The sequence below is a fragment of the Trachemys scripta genome, chromosome 12 (genome assembly GCF_013100865.1).
Source record: "Trachemys scripta elegans isolate TJP31775 chromosome 12, CAS_Tse_1.0, whole genome shotgun sequence".
In the NCBI taxonomy this organism is placed as follows: domain Eukaryota; kingdom Metazoa; phylum Chordata; order Testudines; family Emydidae; genus Trachemys; species Trachemys scripta.
Window position 1 is genome coordinate 30,060,087 of NC_048309.1, and position 24,383 is coordinate 30,084,469.

At 41.7% G+C, this 24,383-nt stretch overlaps 1 protein-coding gene across 5 annotated transcripts in view; it reads right to left on the reverse strand.

The window, feature by feature from the left end:
- RBL1 (RB transcriptional corepressor like 1) overlaps window positions 1-24,383 on the reverse strand; it is a 73,017-nt gene that overhangs the window by 19,079 nt on the left and 29,555 nt on the right. For all 5 annotated transcript variants that reach the window (XR_004647813.1, XM_034787098.1, XM_034787100.1 and 2 more), the window contains exons 9-15: window positions 20,614-20,780; window positions 17,211-17,323; window positions 15,322-15,425; window positions 11,854-11,991; window positions 4,460-4,624; window positions 4,104-4,239; window positions 2,506-2,772 (exon numbers count right to left, since the gene is read on the reverse strand). Coding sequence is in view for 4 of the 5 variants with exons in the window: in XM_034787098.1 (XP_034642989.1) it covers window positions 2,506-2,772; window positions 4,104-4,239; window positions 4,460-4,624; window positions 11,854-11,991; window positions 15,322-15,425; window positions 17,211-17,323; window positions 20,614-20,780 (1,090 nt within the window). In the remaining variant the exon portion in view is untranslated. The remainder of the gene's footprint in view (window positions 1-2,505; window positions 2,773-4,103; window positions 4,240-4,459; window positions 4,625-11,853; window positions 11,992-15,321; window positions 15,426-17,210; window positions 17,324-20,613; window positions 20,781-24,383) is intronic.

Here is a 24,383-nt window from a genome sequence, read left to right on the forward strand (position 1 = left end):
AGGGGGCCAGTTAGGATGTGGGGAAGGTCTCAGGAGGGGGCAGTCAGGGGACAAGGAGCAGGGAGGCTTAGGTAGGGGGTGGAGTCCTGGGGGGCAGTTAGGGGCAGGGGTCCCAGGAGGGGGCAGTCAGGGGACAAGGTGTGGGGGGGAGGGTTGGGGGTTCTGAGGGGGCAGGAAGTGGGAGGGAGTGGAAGGGGCAGGGGCAGGGCTAGGGCAGGACAGGGGCGGGGCTAGGGCGGGGCTCCTCCCGTCCTCTTTTTTGATTGTTGAAATATGGTAACCCTACTCCTTAGGGACAGCAACATACCAATGACATTTAAATAAACAGTGCTTAGGACCTTGCTCAAGAAACCATATTTGATTGTTAACACACAGTTTCTGTCTTGCCTTGAATCTCCCCTTTTAAGAGAAGGTAATTGAAAAGATAGTGATGAGCCATCTCCAGTACTGATTATACAGATTTTGATGCCTAACGTCTGGCTTCAGGCTTGTTTATGGAAACATCACTATTGATATGGATGAGCTTCTTCTAATGATGTAAAAGGTAAAGTTCACAAGCTGATTTTAATAGATTTACCAGCAGCTCTGGATAACATTGTGACTGTAAGGTCTGACTGACTTGCCTGCAAGATATTGCAGGAGTGGACTGAGGAATCTTTCAGTGGGTTTATTTCTTCTCAGAAGCATCCAGAAAGGGTAGTGCTGGGCAAACGCTTCTTCCCTTGGCCCCGCAAATGCAGGGTTCCATAGCATACCATTTGTAATCCCTTCTGTCGGACATTCCTATTAAGCCACTTGGAAAGATCAAGAGTTTGGACTACTGGGTCATCAGTATAACAACATCAGTACTCAGCTCTTTGCCACCATCTATAGTCTCTTTACTCTGCCAGCATACAATACAGAGAGCTGGATGAAGATTCAAGCTGGGAAAACCTGCAGTTTTGTTTCCTGGTAAGGGGAAGGAGATGGGGATTAAGCCAACGGTGTGTCTGCATCAGCTAACAAGTGTGTAATATCTGACCTCAGGGTCTCACTGGATTTATCGCTGCTCTTTGACTCAAACTGCATTGGTGACCCATAGTGCGGGTGAGTTTATCATTGATCACGGACCATTCTTCTTCGATCTGGATCTCACACAGTCATCCTCACCTTTGTTACCACCAATCGGGACAAATGTGTCCTAGGACTAATTCCTCCAGCTACTGCAGAACCCTTCTGCCTTCCTCCCAACTGCTGCAGGATGCCCCAAACACTGGACCTGAGATCAAGTCTCTACACTGGCTTCCAGTTTTCTTTTGGCTGTAATTCAAGATGTTGGTAATCATATTCAAAGCCTAAATGGTGTGGAGCCAAGGTGTTGAGAGAATACCTCTCACCCTATACACCTGTATAGCAATTAATATCTATTAAGATCAGCTGGGAGACTGCTAAAATTGAACATTCAGGGCATGATACTATGCAGTGCAGTTGTAGGGTGCTGCAAGTATAAGCACAGGTAATAAAGTAGTACAGACAGTGCAGTGGAACGTACTCCTGTATTAGTAAGATAGACATTATGACTGCCAAGTCACTTCTGTCTAGGAGTCTTCAGAAAAGAAGACAAAGCTAAGTGTCTCAGTTGTATTCCACGGATTGCTGTGCACTGCACGATAACTTTCAAGAACATGGTTTCCCATGTTTGGCAGCATGGCTCTCAGTCAAAGAATTTGCTTCTCTTGGCATTACAACCATATAATGGTTTCTGAATGAATTTAATTTAGAGAGCATTTGATTATTATCTTAGTTTCTGTGAATGGCATATCTAATTTTATTTTGCTCCTCTAAAGGTCGCCATGGCAATAGACCTTACAGAATATTAATCTTTAATATGCTTCTTTTTATATTAGAAATATCAGAAATTAGAGAGAGCTCCATTAAATCATCTAGTCCATTCCTCATGGGCCAGAGCAGGATTTGGGGAGTTGACATACAGCCAACTTCAATCTGTCAGAGTCAAGTACTGTGAATCTTTCATGTATCAATTTGTTTCTAAAATCTATATCCCCTTATCCTTAAGTAAAATCACGATATACTGAGTAAACAGATAGGAAAACAGATAAGGATACAGCTATACCTGAGGACCTAAGCATATTAAATCCCAAGAATTACTTGCGTCATACATCTTCATAAGGCTTCATCTGTGATGAAGCAAAATTTGCAAAGCAACAACTTCACAAACCCTGCCCCAGCCTGCAGTGGATACATTACCAGGATAATCTGTAAGCAACAAGTCTTTGTCTAGACTCTAGTCCATGCAATAATAAGCACTAGGGATGGCAAAGCATATTTTCTCTTAATTTTTTTTTCAAAACAATTTTCTTTAGATGTTACTTGTTCAAAATGCAAAGCCCTCCAAACTGAATCTACATTGTGTTTGATAGTACAACCAAACCCCAGAAAAAGGACATAGTAAAACATTCAGCATCATTATAAAATGCAATGAAGTAAAATGAATGGATATCTTACCATGCAGTGGGATTGTAACTTTCTGTCCCATTGTCCCTGTTACGGTAGCTGTTGCCATGGTCAAAATTGTCTGTCCCGGTGAGAGAGAGATATTTTCAGCAGCAACGCTTGAAGCTGGGGCAATTTTCAACTTCGTTCCTTCAGAGAGAACCTTTTCTACCTGCATGTCTTTTGGGCTGTCATCGCCAAAGAGCCTTCTCTTAGCACTTCCAGCTGTAGGAGAACTGTAGCGCTCATGAACAGAGATCGGAGACAACGGCTGCATGTCTAATATGAAAGAAAGGAAAAAACATCACTACAATATGCAGCAGTTTAACAGAAACACAATGTCCAAAATGAGAGAACTACTAGTCCCCAAGCTACAAAACAGAAGTCAGAATCACAAGAAACCTTCCACTGACAGAACAGTAGCACCATAATACCCAGATCAAAGTCCTCTAGCCCTTCAATTGCTTCCCCTTATTCTCCACTATTCCCAAACCATTTCATTTGATTGACAATATGTTTGGATTCTTAGCCACTGGAAAGCAATGGAGACCTCTTCCTCCTCCAGTCGCATCTTTCCTGAGCTCTAGCTGCTTGGACATCTTGTTTCTCTGTCTCTTCCTCTTTAATCCCCTCGCCACTACTCAGCTTGAATCCTCCCTCCCTTTGCTCATTCCCTTATCTCTATTTCTTCTCACAAACTCTGCTCACTTTAACTGCTTCCATTCATGCTATTGGGCAGCGGCAAAACTGATCAGTACAATATCAGTTTCACTCTTCTGATCCATGGAACCCTTTGGAAGCACAAGATAATCTCCTGCTGCTCAAGACACTACATGGTGTGTGTTCCTCTCCATCCCACAAAGCAGAAGAGTTTCTGGGTAAACAGCAAAGTGAAACTGGCTAAAAACTTGGAAGTTTCACTCTGCTACTAGCTTTCACCCACTCCCGGCGGACAATTCCTTGTCAGCAGAGGCAGGTCAAGCTCTGCTCTTCTCCCCTTCAGTATGCTTTTTTACTTTCTGTAAATTTCTTTGAATGGTAAGTCATACAGCCCAGTGCACAGAACTGTTTGCCTTTTTGTGAAAAAACAGCAATCCCAAGTTGTTGGTTGTGGGTTTTTTTGTTTTTTGTTTTGGTTAAAAATAAGTGTCCATTTAAGAACTAATGAGATAGAGGATAGTATTTTTTAAAAAGAAATTGACCTATCAAATCTGAGAATGGAGGCATAAAGATAGAAAATACAGGACAGAACCAAACTTCATAGTGAACCACTGAATAGATTAGAACAGCAGGAGAAGCAGAGCTACCAGCTGTCAAGGATTACAGCTACACCATCTGAATCAGTATAGACAACCCTAGAAAAGGCACAAAGGTAAATATTACTCTGATTCAAGGTAGGCAATGTGGACATAAACACACTGGATGGAAGCACAAGCAATTGAGTGTTATGGAGACAAAGCCATAGAGTTAGGGAGAAGATTTCCAGACAAAAAGTTTGAAAAGACAAATGACTAAGATTCTAAGCAAACGCAGCCAGGATTTCTCTATGTATTACTATGAATGGTTTGAAATACTATATACTACAAACACATCAGAAGCTCTCAACTTACCCCGTCGTAAACTTCCACCAAGATCTGTGCGAACCTCTTTCACCCGGGGATGCACAATAGGCGATACTGGCATCATAGGGAGGTGACCTAGTCCACTTCCTCCATTACCGGCTTCAAAATTACTTGGGTATATTACCTGGGATATAAGAGATGCCAGTTTAAGAATAAATAATCTTCGCCTCTTCATACCATCTACCATTATTAAAAAGGGTGTCAGAGAACACCGTGTCTTAGTTTTTATAATTATTTCACTACTAGATAAATTGTTGAATTTGATTAATATCCTAAGCAAAATATCAGTCCTGGAAAATGAATACACTTGCATTTTCTGATAATTTATTTTCCCTTCAACATACTTCTTCACAGGTTGGGACCTTGTTTTCTGAGGCTTGTAGAGCTTTCCATAGGGCAGAGTCGCTGGTCCAGGCTAGACTCTCCAAAATCTGTTCTTCAATGTTGTTGAGGTGCTTCACCATGTCTCTGGAGAGTCCTTCCTCAGACCGAATCAATACTTCAATCACCTAAAGGGAAGCAAGGCAATTTAATCAGCCATGCTAAAAGCAAAACCACCTCACCTATCCTTAACCCTCCTCTGACCGAATGCTAGCGGTAGCACCCTGGTCACTTGCTGCAGCAAGTTCAATTGCTGCAGCTCAGAAAAGGTTGCTGGCACAACTGGGAACAATTAGCTATTTTCTGTTGGTGGATTATGAGTACCTGGGTGGTAATTACTAGACTATTGATACAACTGGCAGTAACTGGGAGAATATAACTGGGAGGAACAGGAAGCAGGAGGGGGAGCTCAGAAGGTGAGCTGTACAAAGGAGAGAAGCAGTGTGGAAAGCTCCTACTGCAATATGCCTGCGTCATGTTCTGTTTAAAAAAGAACTATGGAATAAAAAATACATGTAATAAAACGAAAATGGCCTGGGTGTGTTTATGACAGTGAGACTATGGGAACAGGCTAAAAAGTATGGTACACTCATCAACTGACTATTCATTTCAGGTCCAATTCAACCCTCCCTCCTTGTTTTTAAAAGTTCCAACTTCTATTACATACCTTGCATGTTTCTGTTCCTCTTCCTGATACCTCTGCTCATCCCACACACTCCCCTCACTCCAAAACACACCATCTTGCCATAGCTGGTGCAAAAGCATTCTATGCTGGAATCCTGTGGCCTGGAATAGCTTCCCTACATCAATTCTCCATCTGATTCCAAGTCTCAGAGGGCCTGTGTTATACAGGAGTTCAGACTAGAGGATCATAATGGTCCCTTCTGGCCTTAGAATCTATGAAGACATTTTCTGCTTTCTCATAGATCTGTTTCTTTCTCCCTCTCCTCCTTCATCTTCAGTAAGTGAAAATATAGTTTAGTACTTCACAGAATTTTAAGATCCAGTATAAAAGGCTTCATAAGAAATGGTGATTACACTGCTCTACAGCCAAAATGCTTCTGAAATAAATGTAGTCAAACTTTACTAATTCTGGGTCACTGAGAACGAAAATGATGCTTAAAATTATTGATTGGCTCTAGTTTTCAAGATATGCTATTGGGTCAGTATATACGACCCTTGACTTAGGAATGGTGGAGGATAAGTGAGTTATAAAGGGAAGGGAATCTCAATTTAAACCAGAAATGACTAAAATACATCTTTGACTGGATCTATGAATAAATCTATGACTGGGTTTGGACAGTACTTGCTTTTTAGGCAAAACAATGAATGATGCAATCTGAAGCTGGTATTGCATCATACATGATATGAATTGCATCATGTTATTCCTAGAAGTCATGGATGATGCAATCATAACGAAGCTTACATCACTCTGCTGAACAAATTGCCCTATATCAGCTCTAGAAATCATACAGTGTCATGCTCTCTTATTTGTCAGTGTTTGATTTTGCAAAGGGACACATTTCTGTTTAGCCAAAGTGAGCAGAGATGCTTTGTACTTGTGTGAACAGTGCAGATAACTTCTGCTATGTTTGTGGTGAAGTGACTTTTGCATCACAAAAGCGCAGTATAACCACTATGGTTAAGAAAGCCTATCACCTTTATTTTGGCTGCAAAATTGGAGATCAGGACAAGAGGTGGGCCCCACACATATGCTGCAACACTTGTGCAACAAATCTTCGCCAGTGGTTGAACAGGAAAAGAAAGTCTATGCCTTTTGCAGTGCCAATGATTTGGAGAGAGCCAACAGATCATACCAGCAATTGTTACTTCTGCATGGTGCCTCCAGTTGGGAAAGGTGTGTCAAAGAAGAAAAAGTGGACTGTGCATTATCCAAACATTCCATCAGCTATACGCCCAGTACCCCACGGAGAAGGACTGCCGGTTCCTGATGCACCAGAATCATTCTCACTTGAGTCAGACGAGGAAGAGGAAGAGGATGAAACTTCTGGTCCTGAACCATCAATGTCACAGGACCCACATTTTCTCCCATCCTCCTCCTCTGAACCACACCTCATAACACAAGGTGAACTGAATGACCTTGTCAGGGATTTGGAACTACCCAAGAGTAAGGCAGAGCTGTTGGGCTCCAGACTACAGCAGTGGAATCTCCTGGCAGGTGATGTTAGGGTTTCCATGTTCCGTGACCGTCAAAAGGATCTTGTCCCATTCTTCTTCATGGAAGGTGATCTTGTAGCCTGCAACAACATCGATGGTGTGATGGCAGCCCTCAACATCGTTCACGATCCAGATGAGTGGAGACTGTTCATTGATTCATCGAAGACGAGTCTTAAAGCTGTTTTACTGCATAATGGCAATGTTTTGCCATCAATTCCAGTTGGTCATGCAGTCCATATGAAGGAAACCTATGACAACATGAAACAACTTTTGAGGTGCATAAACTATGACCAACATCAGTGGTAGCTTTGTGGCGATTTGAAGGTTGTTGCTCTCTTGCTTGGTCTGCAGACTGGATACACAAAGTACTGCTGTTTTCTCTGCGAATGGGATAGTCGTGCAAGAGATTCCCACTACATCAAGAAAGATTGGCCACTCCGACAGTCATTGGAGCCTGGGAGGAAAAGTGTTCAGCATCCACCACTTGTTGAATCAAGGAAGATTTTGTTACCACCCTTACACATCAAGCTGGGTCTGATGAAGAACTTTGTCAAGGCCATTGACAAAACACAAGCAGCTTTCAAGTACCTCTGTGGAAAATTTCCAAAGTTAAGTGAAGCTAAGATAAAGGAAGGTGTCTTTGTTGGTCCTCAGATTCGTGAACTTCTTCGAGATGATGCATTTGACCATGCACTGCGTGGCAAGGAAAAGACGGCATGGAAAGCTTTCCAGTTAGTGGCAATAAATTTTCTCGGAAATAACAAGGCAGACAACTACAGGTTGTTGGTGGAAAACCTCCTCAAGGCGTACAAAAGCCTTGGTTGCAACATGTCACTAAAGATACATTTTTTGCACTCTCATCTAGATTTTTTTTTCCACCGAACTGCGGAGGAGTGAGCGACGAGCACGGCGAGCGATTTCACCAGGACATTGCAACAATGGAGAAACGCTATCAGGCCAAATGGAGCCCATTAATGCTTGCAGACTATTGCTGGACAGTGACAAGAGATGCTCCATTTAATGAATACAAGAGACAAGCCAAGAAGCGCCGAGTAGACACTGAATAGGACTAAACTATGTACATAATAGTTTTTTGCCTTTTGTTTCATAATAAATTTTATTTATATAACCCTTTTGCTGATTTTTAAAGTGTTACATAAACAGGACAGGTGAAATATTATCATGTAAAGCAATCATAAACACATGAAAAAACCTAGGTTTACAATTTATGATTAAAACTCTACTATCTACACAATATACATAGACATAAAATGTAAAAACTTAAATATCTTAGAAACAGTAGCCAATCAGTTGTTTTAATTGTCATATTTGAATTCAGCACATAAAAATACAAAATAAATAGCACATTTTTATCTCTGAAGCAGACGACTTCTCAAAAATTGTAGACCAGTGTTATATATATGTACACCATCATTTCCAGTTTACAATTAGATTTAAATTTAGTTTTTAATTGATGCTCTTCCACTTTATAACTAGGTGATGTTCACAAATACCATTACCAATCAATTTAAAGCTTCATTTGAAAAAAGGTTAACGCCCTTAAGGTTGTGAAGCTAGCTTTACAAAGAACAACCTGACACGACAGATATTAGTCACGTCACTTAATGCACTGAGACAATACAGTGGTGAGTGTGGTTTAAGAGCCTATATCAAATAGAAAATGTGATTCAAGTGTAAACCAATGCTGTGGAAGAGAAAGTTACTCACCTTGTGCAGTAATGTAGGTTCTTCGAGATGTGTGTCCCTGTGGGTGCTCGACTTTAGGTGTTCGTGCGCCCCTGTGCTCGTAATCAGAGATTTTTGGTAGCAGAGCCCAGTTGGGTTGCACATGTGCGGCCCCCATCTAGCACTGCTTGAAGCGGTTAACTGGTGCTGGCTTTATTCCTTCTCTCCTGCAGCGACTAAGTAATAAACCCAAAGCAGAGGGTAAGAGGGAGGGTAGTGGAGCACTCACAGGGGGACACATCTCGAAGAACCTCCGTTACTGCACAAGGTGAGTAACTTTCTCTCCTTCAAGTGCTGTCCCTGTGGGTGCTCCACTTTAAGTGACTTCAGAGCAGTGCCCTCCGGTGGAAGGAGGGTCTTCGGAGTTGAAGCTGTGAGAGCAGACAATACAGTGAGTCCAAAAGAGGCATTGGACATTGCCAGTTATCTTAATGCGTAGTGCTGCGTAAAGGTATGGACTGAGGCCCAGGTTGCAGCCCTACAGTGATGGGCACGTTGTTAAGGAAAGCAACAGAGGTCAATAGGGCTCTGGTGGAATGCGTGCGAATCCCCAAAGGAGGCTGTCGGTCACACTGATGGTATATAAGAACGGACATACTGGGTCAGACCAAAGGTCCATCTAGCCCAGTATCCTGTCTTCCAATAGTGGCTAATGCCAGGTGCTCCAGAGGGAAGGAACAGCAAATCACCAAGTGATAGCATAGAATTATGCAATCAGAGATCCACTTGGAGAGCCTCTGTTTGGATATGGCACTCCCTTTGGAGCGTTCATTGATGGAGATGAACAGTCTGGCTATATAAAAGGCCAGTGCCCTCCCTACGTCGAGAGTATGAAGTGTGGACTGCCCTCCATCCTCGTGGGGTTTGGGGTAAAATGTCGGTAGGTAAATGGATTGATTAAGGTGGAAGGCTGAGATGACTTTAGGTAAAAACTTGGGGTGCGGTCTCAGGGATACTTTATCTTTAAAAAAAAGTGTATGGGGGGGGGGGGTCCGCCATGAGACCACCCACCTCTCCTACACGTCTGGTAGATGTAACGGTCACTAGAAATGCTACCCTCATGGAAAGGTGTAGTAGTGAGCATGTAGCTATGGGTTCAAATGGGGAACCAGTGACGGCCCGAAGGACTAGGCGGAGGTCCCATGGTGTAGTAGGATCACGTAGTTCTGGGTAAACGTTGGTGAGGCCTTTGAGGAAACATTTGGTGAGCAGGTGAGCAAACACAGAACGTTGATCCACTTTGTGGTGAAAAGCTGTGATAGCAGAGAGGTGTACTCTTCTTAAACTCATGGAGAGGCCATACCTTTTAAGTTCTAAGAGATAATCTAATATTGAGGGTAAAGAGCTAAGTTCCCTGTAAGCTACGCGGCCATGCAGCAGCCTATTTAGTGCCATGCAGGTGCTCAGGGAATCCACCCGGGGACCTGCCAGGGGAGGGGCGGCTTGAACCCAGCCCGAACCTGCTGCAGCTGGGGGCACCCCTTCCCCAGCTTTGGGAATTCCCGTCAGGGGAGGCTTTTGCCCCCAGAGAGGCTGCTGCATGATAGCACTGGGTATTGTAAAGGTATGCACCGAGGACCATGTCGCCGCTCTGCATAAGTCCTGGATTGGAACCTGCACTAAGAAGGCTGCCAAAGAATCTTGGGACCTTGTGGAGTGAGCTGTTAACTTCGACTGAGGGGGAACGCCTGCGAGGTCGTAGCATGTTCATATACAGGATGTGATCCAAGATGAGATCCTCTGGGAGGAGACCAGAAGCCCTTTTATTCTGTCAGCTATAGCAAAGAAGAGCTGGGACGACCTATGAAACGGTTTGGTTCTTTCAATATAAAATGCCGGAACATGTCTGACGTCCAGGGAGTGCAGTCGTTGCTCTTCCCTATTCACGTGAGGCTTAGGGTAGAAGACCGGTAGAAAGATAGCCTGGTTGTAGTGGAATTGGGACACAACCTTTGTGAGGAATTTTGGGTGCAGCCGCAGCTGTACCTTATCTTTAAGAAAACTGTATATGGTGACTCTGCTGTGAGGGCTCGGCTCTCCGAAACCCTCCTTGCCGAAGTAATTGCGTTTATAATGGCGCTATGAGCGCGCAACAGCAGGGGGCGCCGGCACCGAGGCTACGGATACCACTAGGGGAAAAATCTTCGACAGCTGCGCTCAGGGCACTCGCACACCTAAATCGGAATGGACATGTGCAATCACTTGAAGAAGAACTGCGAGCAACAGCAGAGGCACACACATTGGGGCTATTGCCTGAGGAAAGGGACTCAAATGAAGGCTAGGGGAATGTTTCCACTACTCTACTCTTGCAGCTACCCAAAAGCTGAGGAAGTGAAAGAGTAGCAGACACACTCCAGCCTCCAAACGTCAACAGCCAGGAGGCTATGGAAGGTCGGAAACAGAGGCTTTGGGATGGGAAAAGGAGAGCGGGCAGGGAGATATACTTAATATACCATACTGACGAGAAAGGCTGGGGTCCTCAGTGAGGGTCCAGGAACAGCACTGTGGCTGGAGTCTCAACACCCTCTTGGTTTCTCAAAGGCTGGATTCTATCTTGGGTATTGCTCCTGAACAGCAGGGCCCCCACATCTTAACTGGCTGGTTAGACCTCTGACTATTAGGGCCTTGACATTTTCACTAGATGCCTAGGTATTGGTATGTCTGTGAGAAAGGCCAAAAGACAGAGAGACTGAGATAAGGTAAGTTAGTAAAGAAGAAAGGTACAGAATTTGTGGGGGAGAAGGGGAAGAATAAAGGTGACAAAAAGGAGGAAGTGGGGAACAAGAAGAGAAGACAGTGCTCTGTTGCAGGAAAGAAAGTTAAGTAAAGACAGGAAGGGAAAAAAAGATTTAACAAAACAGGGATGTAACAAGAAGGACTGATCAAACAGTACTCAACAAATATATTATTTTGAAGTATTTTAACAGTATTAGTTGAAGAATTTCCCTCAGATTTTTGTGGTATGTGACCAGTTCTATAACTGGTGAAATATTTAGTACATTTGAATACTGGTAGAAATACTGGTCAAATATAATCTAACAATATTTTATTCCACTATTCGACCAACCACAGTAGTAAGTCAGGTTTGCAAATCATTCGTTAAATCGAAAATTGACTGACAGCATGTTACAATTAAATGAAGTATACAAACCATGCACAATAAAGCACAAGTGCTTTATTCCTTTACATTACAGGGGAAATGGTGTCACAAGTATTACATATGTTGGATAACAGATGTCAATTCTTGGTAGTATATTCAAGGGCAGCCTTAGAGTAAAATAGCACATATGCTACAGGTCTGCACTAGCCCCTCTACTATACCTAATTTAGGAACAGAGGGCTTCTAGGACTGTGAATCTAATACAAAATAGAGGTACTTTAAAAGTTTATAATAATTCAGATCCAAGTATTTGAACATGACGTTTATGCTTACCTTATAAAAATAGAATGGTTGGAGATCAAGAACCTCAATAATCCAAGGGAAAGTTCGCAGTGAGCTATATGCAAATAGCACAATCTCCAAACAACATGCTATCAGGGAACGATGGAAAATATCTTGCTCCAAGAGAGCCTAGATAGGACATAGAAATGGTTTTCAGCCACATCATTAAGGAGTTACTCATAAATATATTTTCTTAAATGATACTAGAGAGACTGAACTACTGAGAAAGAGCAGCATTCTCCTTGCCACACACACACAAACTCTATCCCCACTAGATGAAGTATGATGATTTGATCTGCTAAGGCCTGCATTAAAAAAAACATAGAATAAGAATTTAAGTTTTGTTTTAAACCATACCCTGAATTTACTATCCATTAATTAAAACTTAATTGAATTAAGATTTGGGATATGGAAAAAGTTACAGAAGAGGGAGCACTGAAAAAGAAGTCAAGAGACAAAGGACATAGATTCCAAGGCCAGAAGGCCTTGTGATCATCTAGTCTGATCTCTTGTATAACAAAAGCCAGAGAACTTTGCCAAAATAATTCCTAGAGCAGATCTTTTAGAAAAACATTCCATCTTGATTTAAAAATTGTCAGGGATGGAGAATCCACCACGATGCTTGGTAAATTGTTCCAATGGTTGATTACCCTCACTTTGAAAAATGTACCCCGTATTCCCAGTCTGAATTTGTCTAGCTTCAACTTCCAGACATTGGATCATGCTATACTTGTGTCTGTTAGACTGAGGATCCCATTATCAAATACCTGTTCCCCAATGTAGGTACTTCTAGACTAATCAAGTCACCCTTTAACCTTCTTTGTTAAAATAAATAGATTGAGCTCCTTGAGTCTATCACTATAAAGGCACAAAAGTGATCAAAGGTCTAGAAAACATTACCTATGAGGGAAGATTAAACAAATTGGGTTTGTTTAGTCTGGAAAAGAGAAGACAGAGGGGACATGATAACTGTTTTCAAGTACATAAAAGGTTGTTAACGAGGAGGGAGAAAAACTGTTTTTCTTAATCTCTGAGGATAGGACAAGAAAAAATGGGCTTAAATTGCAGCAAGGAGATGTAGGTTGAACATTAGGAAAAACTTCCTGTCAGGGTGGTTAAGCACTGGAATAAATTGCCTAGGGAGGTTGTGGAATCTCCATCATTGGAGATTTTTAAGAGCAGGTTAGACAAAAACCTGTCAGGGATGGTCTAGATAATACTTAGTCTTGCCATAAGTGCAGGGGACTGGACTAGATGACCTCGCGAGGTCCCTTCCAGGCCTATGATTCTATGTTTGGTAATCCATTAATCATTCTTGTGGCTCTTCTGTGAACCCTGTCCAATTTATCATGTCATTTAACCTGTCTGTTCCACTCTTTACAGACAGATTTGCTGACTTATAAGTAGTACAGGTGCTGACACACTGGAGAAAGAATAGCAGATAAATCAATTATATTACAAGTAGCACCTTGCTAAATTATGACAGTTTAAGCTACAAAAAGGAAACTTCCAATGGTATACTTAAGTATCGTACTACGTTCAACTACTTTACATATTTGTTCCCTGAAAGATCAATTACTGTTTCTTTTGCCCTTTCCATTATTTCCCGCTTTTCGGAAAGTTTCAAATGGTAAAGGCTGGTTTTATAGTTGTTTATCTAGTAATAATGCAAGTCGAAGGGGAAGCAGACCTACAGGGCCAATGACAGTAAAGCTGCTTTGATACTGTGGGTAAAAGGATAAAAGCCTGCTCCCCAGGGGTTAAAGCAGAATGCAAGGTGTGCTAGCTGCAGTTACTGAAAAGCAATACAGGCATTTTCTTGAAGAAGAAAGAGGAGAACAAAAATGCCTTGCCCAGCATCTATGTTCTAAAAGACAATATAGGCAAAGACAATTAGCAGTTGTAGGCACCTTCATATATAGTTATTATTGTCAAAGGCTAGTCTATTCAGGTATTCTGATGAAGTGGGGTTTTATTCATTTTGTTATGTTGCATCTTGTTATGTGAGTCTTACAGTCCTATACTAATTGTGTGTGTACCTTAGTTCTGTGTGTACCTTAGTTTCCCTGTGTACTGCACCAATACTTAGGTGGTGGAAATTGGGTGTGTGATTTTGCTGAGGCCCTGGGAGCAGATGAGACTGTCCTACTATTTGCACCTGTGTAATCTGAGACCCAGGAGGAGGGTGCGACCAGGTGCCTTTGGCCGAGGAAAAGAGGCAAAGGCCAGAGGAGTGGCTGGAGAGTTTCAGTTTAGAGCTGGCTGGGGAAACGGAGGGAGTCCCAGAACTGGGGTCTGGGCTCCCTACCCCCAAGATGGACCTAACTGAGGGGTCCTGTTCTCTGTACCTACAATCTCTGTTTTAGACCGCGTTCCTGTCATTTAATAAACCTTCTGTTTTACTGGCTGGCTGAGAGTCACGTCTGATTGCAGAGTTGGGGTGCAGGGCCCTCTGGCTTCCCCAGGAGCCCTGCCTGTGCGAACTCGCTGTGGGAAGCGTACGGTGTGAAAAGGGGATGCTGAATGCTACGAGGTCAGACCCAGGAAGGTTGAAGCTGTGTAAGCTTCTTGCCCTAGAGACAGTATGCTCAAGAGAGAGGAGGCATGCTCCCCCAGAGTCCTGACTGGCTTTGTATGGAGTAGTTCCAGAGCATCGCCCAGTGACTCCGTGACAGGTATATATCACATATCAGACACATATGAGTTAGGAAAAAAGGAGATATCAGTATTAAATGCAGATGAAAGGAATCATTTGAGATGCAGGAGAGAAGCATAACATATTGAAGAAAAACAATCTTGGAGAGAAATATTTGCAAGTCACTTTTCTTTATCAGTTCAAATTACTTGACGATCCAGTTTTTGATTTAAAATCAGGTAAGATTTCACCTTTGTTGTAATTAGGGATGTAAAATATTAAACAGTTAACTGGTAAGCATTAGTCTTACCCATTTATTCACCCTAACTGTTAGCCCCAGTCCTAAGCCAAGTTGGCCGGCCGGCCAGAGCAACCTTCCCTTTAATCAGAGCCCCTCTCCCTTTAATCGGTTAACCGATATAATTTTAATCATTTAAATGGTTAACTTTTAAAACGATATTTACATCCCTAGTTGTAATACAGCAGAGTGTGTAGGATTTAGTACACAGCCATAAGAAAATATAAGGAAGGAACTATGTTAGTTGAAAGACTAGTAGTACTGAACAAATATTGAGCTCTCAAGAAACTACAACTGGGTCAAATTCTTGAAATAATCTCATTTAAGGAATTAAATTAATATTAAACTGGAAAATTGAGCCCATCAATCCGCAATTAGCTAGTCAATAGACAAGGAACCAATTCTACCCTCAGATTGATTTAAATGGGAGCTGTGTGGATTGACCCAAATACATAATTTTTCTGAAAGTATTCACAAGGGTGAACTTAAAGAAGAAGAGGCTCTTCTGTTCCAGTTCTCTACTTACTGTCATATCCTTCCCATGCAATCTTCGTGTTTCTTGTACCACTATCGTCTCCAAAATTTTATAATACAAAATCTCTGCCAGTTTTAGTCTGTTAACAGCAAAATCTGCAATTGAAACCAAACATTGCTGAAAGCTCGTATTCCAAGTCAGCAGTTGGGAGGGGAGAGGAGGAGGAGGGGATGAATAAACAGTCTTGATTAAGTTAACCAGTATTTTACTTTCCATAACAGAAACACACGTGTGCTGTAAGCTTAGAGGAAATACTACTCTGAATGTCTTTAGTAATGCTATGTGAAACAAACCTTACATGCAATTAACATATTTCATACTCTTTAGATGTTCAAACTTTAGGAATGTTTATGTGTAAGGTCTCCACTCCAGTTTTGTAAAAGTCTTCTGAATTTCAAATATGTAATGAATTGCATTAACACCCATACAGGAAAGTTCATTTAATTAAGAAACTTTTTTTCCCACTTCTTAGGCAGATTTATAGTCTCTTATTGAGAGTTTCAATACAATTTCTTTCAAGTCCCATTTTGAACTACAGTAACTCCTCGCTTGACATTGTAGTTATGTTCCTGAAAAATGCTACATTAAACAAAACGATGTTAAGCGAATCCAATTTCCCCATAAGAATTAATGTAAATGGGGGGAGTTAGGTTCCAGGGAATTTTTTTTCACCAGACAAAAGACTATGTATAATTACACAAAGTATAAGTTTTAAACAATTTAATACTGTACATAGCAATGATGATTGCGAAGCTTGATTGAAGTGGTGGAGTCAGAGAGTGGGATATTTCCCAGGGAATGCCTTGCTGCTAAATGATGAACTAGCACTTGACTGAGCCCTCAAGGATTAACACATTGTTGTTAATGTAGCCTCTCACTCTACAAGGCAGTATGAATGGAGGGAGAAGAGACAATAGAAGCGTGGCAGTGGCTGCAAACATTCCCTGTGGAAACTGAACATGATGATGAACCCACACTATCCCGGTGGAGCTCACCACTCCCTCCACTTTCCAAAGTGCTGGGGGGGTGGCGTGTTTGAGAGACATGGCAGTGGGTGGAGGGACACCTGAACTGCCCAGCAATTGATAGCCTGCTGGGCGGCTGCCGCACAGGGAACTTAGGGGAGCTGATAAGGGGGCTGCCGGCCCACCCTAGTTCCAAGCCCCCACCAGCTAGCTTCAACGGCTGCTCTTCCTGCAAGCAGTGGACAAAGCAGGCGGCTGCCAAACAACATTATAAGGGAGCATTGCGCAACTTTAAATGAGCATGTTCTCTAATAGATCAGCGACATAATGACGAAACACCGTTAACCGGGACAACGTTAAGTGAGGAGTTACTGTATAACCTTGCATGGTTTCATTCAACTCTGTACAATGTCCTGTTTGGTAGTTATTGACCTGTTGCAATGAAAAGATGCAACAAGTTTTGAACCAATGAGTAGCGGTTCAATATTTTTAAAGTTATTATTGCCTTTACTAAGGCATCCCTTATTTATTAAAGTAAACTTTTTAATGCAATATTCTTACTATCTTATAAATGTCTCAATAGGAGTTGTACTGAAGGCACCTTCACCTCCATGGAGTTGGGATTGATGTATGGATGAAATGTCCCAGAAACCACACTATAAGGACATTTATCTCTTCAAAATTTTGATCAGCCTGGCCCAATCAATGAGGAGCTGGAGTAATACTAGTACATTTCTATGCAGTGAGTTGCCCCTCCATTGAAAAGTCAGTTTTCATCTACACCAATCGTTCATTTTACTAAGTACATGAAGAATCAGCCGAAGCATTTTTTCTTCCCATAAACGTGTCGCCTTTGATACACAAGCGATGCACTTCAATATGCTGAAACATTCTATGCATTTCACATATTCCTACCTATGTGAGATCCTGGCTGGTCATCTGTTGACCGAGTATAACTCCGACAGAAAGCCTCACCTATTTCTTTAACTCGATTCATGATGCTTTCCATAGGGTTGCGTACACAAGACCTATAACAGGACCCAGAGAGAAACCTCATTTGTATATTACAGAAACATAAAAAAGCCCCCCGATAGGATTCATTTCACCAAGCTTTCCTCTTGGCAACCAATGTCCCATCCTGTGATGTATTTTACACTCTGGACAGCACTCATTCAAAAAGGTTTACAAGCTAACCAGAAAAAGAGATAGTCTGTGGGTTTTAATACTATTACTTGCAAGTCCAATTCTGAACTGTAACCTTGCCTTATTTAATTCTGTTATGTACAACATTCTGTTTAATGGTTACTGACCTATTGTACACAAAGAAAAGATGCAACATGTGTTCCAGAACAAAGAGTAGCAGTATAATATTTTTTAAAGGCCATATAGGATTTGATAGTTTGAGAAGACGGAGGGCTTGTCTACACAGTGGAGTAATGCACACTATGGAGGTGTGATTTCTAAAGGGCACTAATTATTGTCGATTAACTGCTCTGAGTAGACCCTGCTGGTGCACACTAAAGACTTCCCAGTGCACTTTAATGTAGTAAACTACTAGAGCTTACTATGTTAAAGTGTTCTGAGAACTTTAGTGTGCATCAGCAGGCACAGACCAATTAATCCGCAACACATCAGGGTACTTTAGGAATCTCACCCCCATAGTGTGCATTACTCCCTATGTAGACAAGCCCTGACTAACTCCATTATTATTTTTGTACATGAGTAGTGCTTGATAAAGAATGTGCTTATATAAACTGAATTCTGTTCTTCAGAGCAGTGCATTAGCTCCCCTCTTTAGAAATAATAATGGACTTTTGTTTCTTTTTATCCTTACATTATTTCTACTTTTATATTATCTTAACAGTATTAAATTACTATGTAATAACTCTGAGCATCCAGACACGGAGATTGTGGGAGGATTTTATAAATTATTTTAAATTATGCAAATTGCTACCACACAATTAAGACCAAAACTGATTTTTTTTTTTATGGGGGACGGAGGGGAGGGGAGGGAGAAAGGAGGAAGAGACAGAAGAAACTTATTGATTCAAATTTAAAAAAAAGGAGGAAATGGATAGAAAGTAATACTAGTCAGAGTATATCGCCTCAGTACTTTGATATCCATATAATATTTGCACCAGGGATAACTTGGGCTACCAATAATTTACCTTTCAGGAGCCCAATCGATTACGATACAATTAGAATGTTCCCCTAGCCTAGACAGTCTATTTAGGAATAGAAGAATATAATGGATTTAATTATGTGACAATGAAATTAGGAATTCTATTTTGTGATATGTTTTGAAACACTGGCACTATGGTTGCACAAGTCTGGACTTGCCCAAAGGCAGCCTTGTTCTGCATTCTAGAGAGCTAACCCAGGCACAAAAAAAATGTTTGCTCACTGAAGGACCATCACTGGTGGAGAAAGAGTTTCACAGTTTGAGCATATTGCACAGAACACAAGAACGGCCATACTGGGTCAGATCAAAGGTTCATCTAGCCCAGTATCCTGTCTTCTGACAGTGGCCAATGCCAGGTGCTTCAGAGGGAATGAACAGAACAGGTAATCATCAAGCAATCCATCCCCTCTCGCCCATTCCCAGCTTTTGGAGACAGTGACAGAGGCCTTATTTAAGAGTGGATGCAGCTGTGTGCAGGGAGGCTGATAATTACCACATAAGGGCTCGCAGGAGAGACTGTGCCCAGCCAGAAATCAAACTTCAGATTTCACCCCTTCTGCGAGTCTGAACAGGGTAAAGGGCTCAGAGCTTGTCATTTTTAAAGATCTGAATTTCTCAAATGTTTTAAGAGTAAAATCACTATGGCTAAGCTTCCTCTGTTAAGGCTGAGTTCCTTCCTTTCCTTTAACCCCTTCAGAGACAAACTAGAAGCCCAGGGAGTCCACAGCCTTGGTGGAACTCTGGGGGTGCAGATGTAAGCAACTGGGGGGTTCAGGAGGTTCTCAGGTTCTAAGACAGCTAGCCGGTGGTGTCCCATGTCCCAAGGAATGGTGTCAAACAAGATGTCTGAGCCTGGGAATGTGACTTTGAGACCCAGAGCAGTGACTCAAAGAGTGGGGGAGAGGAAAGGGGGAATGTCACAGTGGATACTCAGCCAATGAACTCCCAGTGCGACACTATGACCAAAAGGGCTGCTGAAATTATTGGATGTATAAATGGGAATATCAAGTAGAAGTAGAGAGGTTATATAATCTCTTTAGTTGGTACTGGTGCAACTACTACTGGAATACTGTGTCCATTTCTGGTGTCCTCAACATGAAGAATGTTGAATATAGGAGAGAGTTCAGTGAGAACAGCAATGAGACAGGATTAGAAAACATGCCTTACAGTGACAGACTCAAAGAGCTCAATCTGTTTAGATGATCAAAGAAGATCTGAGGTGACTGGAACACTATATATAAAGTACCTACATGGGGAACAGAAATTGCATATAGAAAGCTCTTCTTCCTAGCAGACAAAGGTATAACAAGATCCAATGGCTGCAAACTTAAGCTATTCAAACACAAAATAAGGGGCAGATCTTGAAACAATTTACAAGGGTTGTGGTGGATTCTCCATCACTGGAAATTTTTAAGTCAAGAACGGATGTTTTTCAAAAGGATACGCCCTAGTCAAACAGGAATTAACTCAGAGAAGTCCCATGAGCTGTGTTATAAAGGGGGTCAGACTAGATGATCATAATGGTCCCTTCTAACTTTATAATCCATAAATATACAAAATTAGACTAAAGTGCATTGGAGGAGCTGAATGCTGAAGACTAATGGCAGGCTCTAGGCTGTGTTCTACTCACTTTCACAACCTGCACTTAAAAGAAGACTGTAACTGCCTCTTTAGTCGGCAGACAAGACTGTCATACACTACTCTCTTCCTTGGTAGGTGACTTCTATCAGACTAGGATTTAATTTGTCCAAATTTGCTTTTGTTAAGAAATAGATTTTTTTTGGTCAAACTTGTTATACCAACAGTGTCAATAAAAAACAAATGCACAAATTATGATTAGCTGACGAGTAAAAAAAAATTTGGCCTATTAATCTAACAGTAAGTAATGAGGTTTTTTTAAAAGCCGTACTTTTCCAGAAGCACAGATTCATTAAGAAATAAAAGGTTTAGTTCCTCACAATAAGGCCTTTCAAATGGAAACACTAAGAAGACAGGTCGGTCTTTTTCCCCAGCAACCCTCATAAAACCCTTTAAAAAGACTTGAGTATGGAGTAAAAATGTAGTAGCCTAACAAAACCAAGTCTGAAGAGAGGGATCACCTTTTGTAATGAAAGTAGGGGTAAGTGACATGCTTACTCAAAGATAGCTATAAGCTGTTCACTTGGTGCATTTTTTAACCCAGCCACAATGCTCTGTAACCGGCTCACACTTTGTGTTGCTGAAGCAACAGGAGTGATTACCGCTTCCTTCTCTCTCAGGTATCTCCTTCCTGTCAGTGGTGTAGAAGGTGCAAATGATCTTTTCTGCCAAGTAAGATAGAAAATAAGTTTATCATCAAAAATTATGTTTCTACAGATGTTTTGAGACATGAACTGCAAAGTCATTCACAAAACTCACAGGTACACCACAAATCATAGGGAAAATGAGTATGCCCTCACTACAGTCACTACCACAAAATAGGCTGAGATTTAAAGTAAAGTGTTTTTAAGGGCAAGTTCTCTAACAAATTACAAACCTAATGAAATCCCCAAACTAAAAGTCAGAAGTTTAAACAAAGAGAGAAATCAATAAAATACAAGACTTAAACGTCTTAAAAACATAAACAAGAGGTTTAAGATAACTTAAACTCTGACAAATGGTAAAGGCAAGACCACTGCAATGCGTAACCATAATTACCTGATGCCACAGAACTACTGTATAATCAACCTCCCCTTTTAAGCTAATATATTTATCATACATGCTGCAATTACAATTCAGTTCCAAAGCTCTTCTCTGCATGAACCACATTTGGGTTTAAATTATGCCTATATTTTACAAAATTTACTAATATTTCAAGTGAAGCAATGACATCCAAAGAAAGCTGAAGCAGTATTTATATATAGTCTTTCAGTGTTTACAAACAACCAATCTTTTTCACACTGCCCACTTTCAGACACTGCCTCTACTCCCCTTCACGGAAAAACACTTCCCCTATTCTATCCTTGCCTCACTCCATTATCTACAGACCCCAGTTCATTCCTTAGCACAAAAGTTTCCCATTCAGAAGACTGAGCTTCCTTTAGAAGTGAATTAACGTAATTTTAAGAAACAAGCTATTTGATATTAGCAATATTTTGGGCAGATTCCCAGCTGCGATCAAGAAGCATTTGACACAGATGAGGGGGATTCCCCATCCACTTCCAAAGGTGCCCAATTCACTACCAGTCACAGGACTGCTCAGTGCAAGTCTCCCAGTCCAAGTTAAACCAGCCTGAAGGCTGCTCTAGCCTGCACCACATGCCTGCAACCTCCTTAAAGTAGCTGTGAATCATCACAGCATGAAGGAGCCCCACCTGTGTCATCTTCCACACCAGCCACTGAAATGGCACTAAAGTTGCTATACCACCTGAGGATCCCCTTACGTGCGAAGAGATCCTCTGAGGGATGGATCCATCTATTTGAAAGCTACTTAATACCAATGGAGTGGTGCAAAGTGGCTGGAGCACAGCCCTGGACTGTATTGATTATATTTTCCATTTCCAAAATTCAAGATATGAATAATGTAACAAAATATTACTTTTTGTAATATTACGATGGCTACTTTTCAGAAAGGTTGGAAGGATCAGGGTTAGCCAGAGCGTTCAAAGTCACAATTTATAAGTAAGCAGAAAGCATAAGAAAGGATCTGCAGTGTTATGAAAATTTAAAAGTTCAAAATGGGCAAAAGGAGTTGAAATCACTGCACACTCACTCAGTCACTAAATGTCAAATATAAAACCCAATAGCTTCACACTGTTTTGAAGAATGATTTTACAAAACTGATCTGTACCAGTGCTTGCTTCTAGGAACAATTCTTTTTCGTCTGTTTCCAACTTATTTTTGAAACTGTCTAAGCAGCATGAAACTAGTATCACTCATCAACTATAATTGACACACCATCCTTCAGAGAGACAAGATGGGTGAGGTAATATCTTTTATTCTACCAACTTCTGTTGGTGACAGAAAGCAGCTTTTGAACAACACACAGTTCCTTCTTCAGGTCTGAGCGTCACAGCTAAATGCAAGGTGGAACAGATTGTTTATCATAAGTAGTTAGCATATATTAAGGCAGAGGTTCTCAAACTGGTGGGCGTAACACCCCCCCCGGGGTGTGTGTGTGTGTGCAGAATGTATTCTAGAGGGAGTGGGTGTGAGACGCTTTTGTGGGGTAAAAAACAAAAACAAAACAAAACCCTTACTGCACACATTTTACCCACAGCAATGAATAACTAACAAAGCTGATTCCTCCAGACATATCAAGTCCTCAGATTGCGCTGTGCAGTTTGACGGATTTCTGCTAAGCTTGCATAGCACTATATAAAAGTTGTTGCCATCTGTACATTAATCCGTTTGCTACAACGTGGTATGCTCATTTAATTGTAAGCATCAACCACAATCGCAGTTTTGCTTTTGCTCTTATTACAATGGATCATTGGCTCATTTGTGCAACAGGAAAAAAACCACCCCAACTCAAGTGAAAAACAAAGAAGCCAAAACTTTTCTGAACTACTTTACTGTACATTAAAAACTAACAATGATCTCATCTTCAGGTACAAGGAGATCTCCAGATAGCTGTCTCAAGCATCCAACCCAACATGGAATTGTTCTGCTCCAAAAAACAGGCGCACCCAACACACTAGTAATAACAGTGTGATGCCAGTAAGCAGTATATCACTAAAAATTTACATTACTATATACTTAAATGGCTGTTTGAATAAATGCCTTACTGTTTTTAATATTTAGTAAGAGTTGCATGTTGATTTTTTTTTTAAATCGGTGTATGTACAGTGTGGCGGCAGGGAGGAGGAACATGAACTATTACAGACTCAAAGAAGGGGAGAGTGGTCAAATAAGTTTGAGAACCACTGTATTAAGGGACCATTCAAAGCAGAGTGGCCCCTCTGCAGTCATAGGACAAAAAGAGGGGGTCACTGGTTACAGATTGTTATAATAAGTAGGGCCCTACCAAATTCACAGTCCATTTTCATCAATTTCACAGTCAAAGGACTTTAAAAATTATAAATTTCATTTTTTCAACTATTTAAATCTGAAATGTCACGTGTTGTAATTGTAGGGATCCTAACCCAAAAAGGAATTTTGGGAGGGAGGGGGGTATCACAATGTTATTGTAGGTGGTACTGTTTCTGCTTCTCTTCTGCGCAACTGCTGGTGGTGGCACTGCCTGAGAGCTGGGCAGATGGAGAGCGGTGGCTGCTGGCCGAGAGCCCAGCTCTGAAGGCAGAGCCACTGCCAACAGCAGCGCAGAAGTAAGGATAGCCTGATATGGTATTGCCACCCTTACTTCTGTGCTGCTGCCTGCAGAGCTGGGCCCTCAGTCAGCAGCTGCCACTCTCTGGCCGTTCAGCTCTGAAGGCAGCAGCGCAGAAGTAAGGGTGGCCTGATATGGTATTGCCACCCTTACTTCTGCACTGCTGCTGGTGGGGCACCATCGTCAGAGCTGGGTACCCGGCCAACAGCCACTGCTCTCTGGCCACCCAGCCCTGAAGGTAGCACAGAAGTAAGGGTGGCAATACCGCCACCCTCCCTCTAACTCCCTTTTAGATCAGAGCCCCCAATTTGAGAAATGCCCCTCTTCCCCATGAAATCTGTATAGTACAGAGTAAAAGCACACACAAGACCAGATTTTACAGGGGGAGGTCAGATTTCATGGTCCATGATGCGTTTTTCATGGCTGTGAATTTGGTAGGGCCCTAGTAATAAGCCATAAATCCAATGTCTCTGTTCAGTCCATGATTTTTAGTGTGCAGCAGTTATGAATTTAAGCTCCCAGGCTTGTCTTTTGAAAGTATCATGCAGGTTTCCTTGAGGATGAGGACTGATAGGTCAGAGTGATCAGTTTGGGAAAGTGTTCACCCACAGGAGATAGG